Raw genomic sequence first — 8,526 nt, forward strand, 5'->3', positions numbered from 1 at the left:
TATCAAGAAATAAAGTTTAGTTCTCTGCACAATTAAAATCTTAATCACTAGTAATCCTCTGAAATTTATGTAGTATTAATTTTAAATCTTCTATTCTAATAATGTTAGTATTTTTCACATCACTTTTTCTTATACATATAAATAAAATTGTGCGGCTAAATGAAAAAAAGGATCACCGATTTGTTGCTCAAACTATCATGTTCCATATGAATGTGCTTTGACAATTCTGTTGTGTTGCAATCTTGGATTTCGTTTGGGACAACTTTTTTATTGCTTATTAAAGTAGCTTTCTAAAAAGATGTTTAAGAAGTAAGAAAATTGTCCCAAATGAAGACTTAACTACTTGTTAATTCATCAAATGAGTACATCCCTATCTCTTGACGTCCTCAACCAACTCCAACAACTCCGTCCAAACTATCGGATTTGGCTTGACATCTACTTGTCGATGAATTCTCTAATTTTTACTTGCCAATTGTGCCATGAATGGTAGACAATAATGCATTGCTCATCTTATGTGCTTTTTAATGACATTTGATCATCTATCATATTCTTTTCATATAATTATTTTATTTTTGTCCTTCATATCTATTCAAAGGACATATCATGTGGCTCTTTACAATCCTCTCTAGGAGGAAAAATTATTAGGGGTGGAGTGTGCACCGTCCGCCAAGCATTGGGTACCTAGCAGTACCCAGCAGTATCAAGTGCCGGTACCTAGCTGGGTATAGTGCTTGTGCGGACGGTTTTTCCCGTCCGTACTCCGCACCTAATAATCTAGACTAGACATTGAGATGGGTGTTCTACTGAGCATCATATTTGAGATTTGGCACCCCCTCACATGAGATTAAACAAAATGCTTGTCAATGGCCTTCATAATCAAATATTATCTCCATGATTTTATCAACCAAGACAAAATCCACTATTGTTGGCATAAATTTTTACATCATCAATTAAGAACTCTCATTCAAAGCTAAATTTATTTTGTCAAGAAAAAAAAAAATCATCAAACACAAAATTGTAATCAAAATTATTACTCTCCTTGAAGATCTTTTATTTTTTAATGACAATGAGAAATTTGATTTTATATGACTCATAGTGCTTGAAATTTGAGAAATATATCTAATATGTTATTTATTAGTGCGATATGTTTGAAAGTTTCATTCAGACCAAAACATTTCTACTTTTTCTGTCATTATTCAAACCTTCTTTGAACCCTTGTTCAAAGAAATTTCGATTAACAAACGTGGGTTGAACAATGTTTAAGCAAGATTTTATTTGGATATGGTTCAACCATGATTCTAACACGGCTCTTATAGAGTTCCCATAATGTTTGAATAAGCTTTAAATAAAGTTTGAGTAAGGTTCAATCAGGAATCAAATATGATTCTAACGGGCTATACAAAATAAAGTGTGACTCCAACAATTTGAATAGATCAAACTACAAAGTTAGTACAATAGAGCGTGGTTTCAATATATTTAATACAGCAAAGTACAGCTAGAATAATGAGTAAATTAATCAACTTTTTGAAAACCGGACCGGACCGGCCGGTTCGACCGGTTCAACCGCGAACCGGTCCGGCGGGCGGTCTGGAAAGAGGAAGGAACCGGGTGATTTATTAACCGGGTAAAAACCGGTTAAAAACCCGATTGAACTGGTTAACCGTCGAACCAGGAGGTATAGGAATAACCGGCCGGTCCGTAAAAGTTTTAATTTGAGCCCTTGATCTACGATCGGACGGTGTAGATACATTGGGTATCAGTATGCATGAGGTATTAGTCGCTCGCGGCTCGTCTGCCGCATACGCAACGACTCCTACCCGACACTTCTAGTTCTTCTCCCTCAGTTCTTCTAGAAGTTATCGCCCCGGACCTCCCAGCCGCCGGCGAACACCGTTTACTGCTCGACGACCTTGCCAGTTAAGCTGGGGAAGAAGTCACATTTGGCCGCCTACCCGATCCGTCAAGCTCGGACGATCCAGACGCAGGTTTTTGAATTTCTATTTTTTTGAGTAATTTTTTTACACATTTAAGCTCAAAGTAAGTTCATAATTAGTTTAAGTTATATCATTTGAAAAAGATATTTAGTATTTTATATTTATAATATGCATATGATGATGTTCAAAATGACAATGAAATAATTGACAATGACGATATTGATGCTTTTGGAGGGAATTGCTTTGATAAACAAGGATTTAGGGATATAATTTTTGATGCTTCAAATCTAGGATATGACTTTTAGATTTATTTGCATATTTATGTTTGAACATTGAAGTTTGACTTGATATGAAATTATAAACATTTTCTTTACTGCAAAAGTTATGCATTTGTTTATGTTTTATTCACTGATTTAATGCGACACTTATATTATGTGTTATTTGTTTATATTTCATAAACTTAATTGATGACATATTTATATTAATTGATGTCATGTTTATGTTATTAGAAAATTTAACATTTATTTTATTTTTTTATTTTTATTTATTATGTCATCCAGTTCGACCCATCGAACCGTGAACTTCTCCTTTTTCCGGTTCGTTGTCCAGTCTGATTTTCAAAACCTTGAAATTAATAGCTATAATAGAGAGATTTTTTTTTTTAAAATGTTTCAAGAACATTTGCTATAATAGAGAGATATAACTATCAATTTGGAAAACATTCTATAGTTGCATAACTAGACAGTAGCATTACTTTAAGTAACAAATAATCCAAACAGTTACAATTTTCTTAAAATAATAAGAGTAAAGTAAACAACATTATGAATGCTATGTAAAATTAGATTTTGTTTGATATGATTTTTTTATTACTTCTTAAAATAAAATTAATTTTAGTATAAAAATTTTAATTTTCAAAGCACCAACAAACTGGGACATGAATTTTCAAAGCCCACAAATAATGCAATGAACATTAATATGGTCTAAATAATATATCAGTGATATACTAATAATATCAACAATAATTAAATATTATAATAATCTGAATCAAAATATTACATATTGAATATTTTAAAGTTAACTGTTTCAAATTCAATTCAGTTCTCACCTTAGCTAACTGTTTCAAACTGAACTATTAAGTTTCTACATTGTGGATAACATTATCATTATTTCTTGACCTATCTTCAAGTCCCAAATTAATCAATTTCAGTCATTTAGTTTCTTCTCTAAGATGTTTTTGAACTAGTTAGTCAACATCATTGCCAAAATCAAGCCGTTATATATTATAATCACTTGCCAGAATCACGCCAACTGAATTGATAGTATATCAAATGATAAAATCCACACAAAATTAGTGTGAACTAAGGCTTCGTTTGGAATAGCTTTCTTCTTGTTTCTTAAAACTGCTTTTTAATACAAAAATAAAAAATTTTCTACAATAATAGAAGTTATGAGTAGTTTATGATGCCTTTACAAATTAAAAAAGGGATTACCTAATGCATGAACCTTCTTTCTAATTTGAAATCTGAGGAAAGGTTGAATACATAGCCTTATCCTGACAAGAAATAGATAGTTCCAGTTACATCTGCAAATAAAAAAATACAAAATTAGGAACCTGTAAGTAGGAACAAAAAATAAAAGATGTGCAGGACTACTACCTGGCATCGACAGAGAAATTGAGAACTGACAGTAAGAGATTCACTTACTATGAAGTTGGCTTTTAATTTAATATATCTTGCAAATACTTCAATGGACTAGAGGTCAAACACAATTCTTTGCAAAAAATCTGGTCTTCTCTTGCTCGGCATCCGAACTAGGCCAGTAATTTGAAGCTCTGTGACTGCTTTGCAAAACCTTGCTCTGAATGGTTCCAATCAAGGACAACAACAATTCAATCATTTTAGACCTCTACGCATTAATCCCAAGTATTTATAAATGGCACAATAAGAAGATGACAAGTTCTTGGTGTCACTTCATTGGATTGTGTGGGTGATGATGGGCAGTGGAATTCAAGCCATAAACCCTGACTACATTAGTGTCTGATTAAATAAAGGAAATAAGAAAACCAGGAAGTTGAAGGATACTGGATGGACACTTCATTCTCCAGTGCTTTAGATTTCCCCTTTTTAGAAGTAGGAGAATGCTGGGCCTTACGCTTGGCTTTAGGGTTAGAGATAAGTATTTTTGTTTTGAAAGAATGATACCAGTCATGGAGGTTGATTAGGTCACCATACTCTTGGGCAAGACTATACCTGAATCAGATAATGCCAATTATAAGATAAACCATAAAGCTAAAGAAGCAACAAAGCTCAACTTTAATGGAATATGGCACAGCATCGATGCAAAAGATGGAAGAAAGAAAGAGAATGTTTGCGAGTTTGATAAACTTTTGGCAAGGCAAGCTATAGAGAGCGCATTAACTAATGAGGATATCTATAAATTTTCATTGAGTTCCTTGAAAAAATATCATGGTAAAAGTACTACTCACATGATAGCAGTATCATGGATGGAAGAGGATAAGACATGCTCTCTTTTACTACAGGAGGTGCTCTGAAGATACTCATCGGATTTCAAAAGGTCATCATGTATGACACTTCTCGGATCCCCAATTAGAGCCTGAACAAGCAATGGTTCCAATCAGAAAGACGGTGTTATTACAATCAAATTTTAGAAAATTCTATAAATACGGCATCAGAACCAAATTGTGAAGGCAGATATTAAGCTCATCAAATCAAAAGAATATGTTATTTACATGGTATAGTAATTTTGGAGTCCCAAACGAAATTTTGTAATTACGGGTTTGATGTAAATACTAAGTATTGGTTCGGAGATTTTGGAAGGACTTTCAGTGGATATTTATAGTCACTGAACTTTCATTTCCCTTCTAACTATATTGTACTAGTTTCAGAAATTTTTCAATGCATCAAAATCAAGGGTGAGTTCTAGTTATAAAGAAAATATATGTAATGTAAGATTTTTGTGATCAATGATAATAAAGCATAAAACATATATTCTTCAGATTAACTATGGTTTAAAATAACGTTTGACATGTATATAATTAAACATGTTACTAAAGAAGAGTTATGAAATTTATTTCCAATTTAAATGCTCCATTTATCGAAAGAATAGTATAAAAGAAAAGCTATATTATAATTTGCCTTCGAGGGTATTAGCAAAAGTTCAAAAAGAAAATGAAAATAACAGGCGAGTCTTTCAAATATTCATTAAAAATTTCAGTAAAAATTCTCTTATAGCAAGTAGAACAACTATGAGAGTCAGTATATTTAGTAAATTTGAAGATGACGGAACAAATCCACAGTATTCTTTATATTGGTATTCTTTTAAAGTAGATGCGCTCAAGCAGAAATAAACGGTTTTGTTATATGAAGGGCAAACTGGTCAAAAAGTAGAGGGAGTTGCTTATGTTGAGGTGGAACTGAGTCAAGCTAAAAGAATAAAAGGAAATGATCAAATGAGGGCGCATAATTCCCAAGGCCTACAACTTCAATGAATTGAATCCTATAAGAAGCAAGAGGAACATAACTCGATAGAACACTACTCTGTAAAATGGAGAAACCATTGATAAAACAGTGGCCACAAGAATAGGTTATTATGATGGAATTGGCAGAACATTTGGGTCCTTCGAGAGAAGTATGATTTATGTTAGATTCAAATATATTCGTGGATGATATCTAACCCTGCTAGTAAGCTAACTCTAAGAAAATGACCTAAAAACCTGTATGAGGATGTAGAGAACAATTCATTATTGAAGATTTGTAACACAAGTGCTCAAAGATTTGTGTGAAATTGGAGTTTGTATAATTGATGTGTGGTCAATTGGTGTGATTTTGGTTGATGACTGAAATTTCCTGAGTTAATGAAAAGCACAAAAAATTTTAACTAGCGCTGCAACATCAGGTCCTAGGACACCAAAATGCCTGTTATTGGGAAATTTGGATTTAATCCAATGCCACATTGCCATGGGTTTGAGCACGCTACGCCTTGTTCTTTACCGGAGCGCCCAACACCACAATATCAAACGTCACAATGCCTGATCGCCTTCTCACGATGCCTAAACGCTAAACTCGAGTGCCTTGGCTCTTATGCTCTTGGTAATTTGTGCAAATTAATTCAGCGCCGCATCGTCAATTTAAAGCTATTATTATGTTAGGTGGAGCATTGCAACGTCTGTCCTTCTGCAGCGCCGCGGCGACAACATGTGTTGCACGCTGCGGCGGTGGCTCGGTTAAAAAAGATGACATTTCGAGTTCCAGCGTATGTACCACATTTGAACCATTGTTTTGTATTGCCCAGTGCCGTAGTGCTACAGATGCTAGCGCCGCAACACTATACCCCTTTAAATAGCATTTTGAGCCGAAATTTTCATTCATACCTTGCATTTCCTCTTATCTACTATGATGATTTCTTCTGTTTGAGATTTCTTCTGTGAATTTTAAACGTTCCTAGCATAAAAAAGGCACCAAAGATCTTCTTGGACAAGAAGCATTTTTCCTCTTCTTATGATAAGAAGCGTTTCATTACCATTGAAGCTGAGGAAGGGCATGTTAATTCTATTATTGTCAAGCAATTAATTTCGGAGAGAGGATTTTTTAGTCCTGGGGGAGCAATAGCGTACACAATTATGCAGATGGGATGGGAGAAATTTTGTGAGGAACTCATTGCTTGTATTGTATTTTTTGTGAGTTTTTTATAATGCAAAGGTTGCCTAGAGCAACAAATGTTTTGTTAGAGGGAAGTGGGTTATATTTGACAGTACAAGTATTAATAGTATTTATTAAACCCCAACCTTAGAATTTGATGATTCTTCTGCTTTCATCCACTCCCTCCTAGACTCCCAAGAGATCCTCATAGTGCTGATTGGACCACATAATGGGGCTGTGTGGAAATTCAAGGAGGGTAGGATAGTTAACTTCCCCACTTCTGCTCTTACATAAGTTTCAAAAGTTTAGCATTATTTTATTTCTGCTCGATTACTGCCAAGCACAAACATCAGTGAAGTGACCTAGGAGCGGGCTTACTTGAATTATTCTATCTAGGTTGGTCACTCCATTGATGTGGGGAAACTTATAATTTCTTCCCTTATGTACATGATTAGAGGGTCTATTTCAATAGGTTTAGGACACCCTTCTTTGATTTATTCTCTATGCATATCTGTTGGTGTTTTGGGTGATCAAGGGGATGAGCAACTTTTCAGGTAACTTTAATTATTCTAAAAATTTTCAGGTAACAATACAAAATTTTCCTTAATTATCGAAACATTAACTTCTATGAAAATTTTGAATAAGTGTATTTTTCTTAAGTTTAAATTATACTTAACTTTAATTATGGTTTACAATTAAATAAAATTAAAAAAATCTATATTTATTAATAAATTATAATTTATGCTAAATAGTTAATTAATTACTGTTACGTAGTACAGCACTAACACTAGCCTCATACTATTAAAATAAGCATTCCACTAAGCAAATGATCACTCCACTAATCAAAGCATACAATGGTTGTGATTCCATCAGAGGGCTAGGGATGTAAGTAGAGCTCGCATTAGAGTTTATTCCGTGAACTGCTCTTCCCATTCGGTCTTTCACGCGTCTATTAGCAGACGATTTAATGTGCGAAGCAGAAGTGGAGCGAAAGTCTTGCGATTTAGAGTGCGAAACAGAGGCTGTACCTTTGGGAGCAGTGTTTCTCAGTAGAGTAAGAGATAGAGAAACATGAAGAAGAGGAAGGGAGAAAAAGAGAAATTGAAGGAAGAAGATATTACCTAGAGATTTCGCCCTCATTTTGTGAGGACTTTATGATTTGAGTTCAGGTTTCCTATAGGCGCAAAACTCTTTAGTTAATTGTGGGCTCCGAAAAATTCCCATTTTTGTGTTATGTTCCCGGCCTCTCTACATCATATGTCTATTTTTCTTTTAAATGTTTGTGTGACAACGATAGAGAGTTTTAACGAGATTAGGTTCCGGGGGAATTTTCAGAAGGCAGATTGGGTTTTAGATAAGACACTACCTAGAGATTTCGCCCTCATTTTGTGAGGACTTTTTGATCTGAGTTCTGGTTTCCTATAGGCGCAAGCCCCTATAGTTAATTACCCCTCCTGATAACAGGAGAGAACTTTCGATTAAGGCTAGTCGTTAAAATGGTCGAATAGGTTATAAACCTATCGTATAATAGCAATAATTTAGAGTTTAAATTTTTGGATTTGAATGATTTGAAGTTTGAAATTTGAAATTTAGAGATTATCACCATAAACTTAAAACTTATGGTGGGGGGAATGAAGACAAGCCCGATCAAGATCCCATGGTTCCGTCGTCCCGGGCTGTCATGATCCCTGGTCTACTTAGTCAGAGGAGGTAGTCGACCCAACCTGACAGAAGGCACCTTGTCAGCAGCCATGGGTTGCTTCGTCCAAGAATACCTTGTAGACCTAGGTTGATATTTGTCTAAGGGGATAAATCTGAATCCACCTTAGCTGACAAAGGGCTTTATGCCTATCGAATATACCATATGATTCATAACTCAAGGGTTTGACGCCTTTAGGGAACATACGGGCTTTGGCCGTGATCGTAATATAATG

At 34.6% G+C, this 8,526-nt stretch overlaps 1 protein-coding gene across 2 annotated transcripts in view; it reads right to left on the reverse strand.

The window, feature by feature from the left end:
• Window positions 1–3,212: 3,212 nt before the first annotated feature.
• The window catches only part of LOC110103408 (origin of replication complex subunit 3), a 26,356-nt gene continuing 21,042 nt past the window's right edge, over window positions 3,213–8,526 (reverse strand). The window contains exons 9-12 of one of the 2 annotated variants that reach the window (XR_002303949.2): window positions 4,420–4,547; window positions 4,016–4,183; window positions 3,590–3,791; window positions 3,213–3,516 (exon numbers count right to left, since the gene is read on the reverse strand). Coding sequence is in view for 1 of the 2 variants with exons in the window: in XM_020832122.2 (XP_020687781.1) it covers window positions 3,686–3,791; window positions 4,016–4,183; window positions 4,420–4,547 (402 nt within the window). In the remaining variant the exon portion in view is untranslated. The remainder of the gene's footprint in view (window positions 3,517–3,589; window positions 3,792–4,015; window positions 4,184–4,419; window positions 4,548–8,526) is intronic. The other variant, XM_020832122.2, reaches the window with a different exon arrangement.

The sequence above is a fragment of the Dendrobium catenatum genome, unplaced genomic scaffold (genome assembly GCF_001605985.2).
Source record: "Dendrobium catenatum unplaced genomic scaffold, ASM160598v2 fragScaff_scaffold_1056, whole genome shotgun sequence".
Lineage (NCBI taxonomy): Eukaryota > Viridiplantae > Streptophyta > Magnoliopsida > Asparagales > Orchidaceae > Dendrobium > Dendrobium catenatum.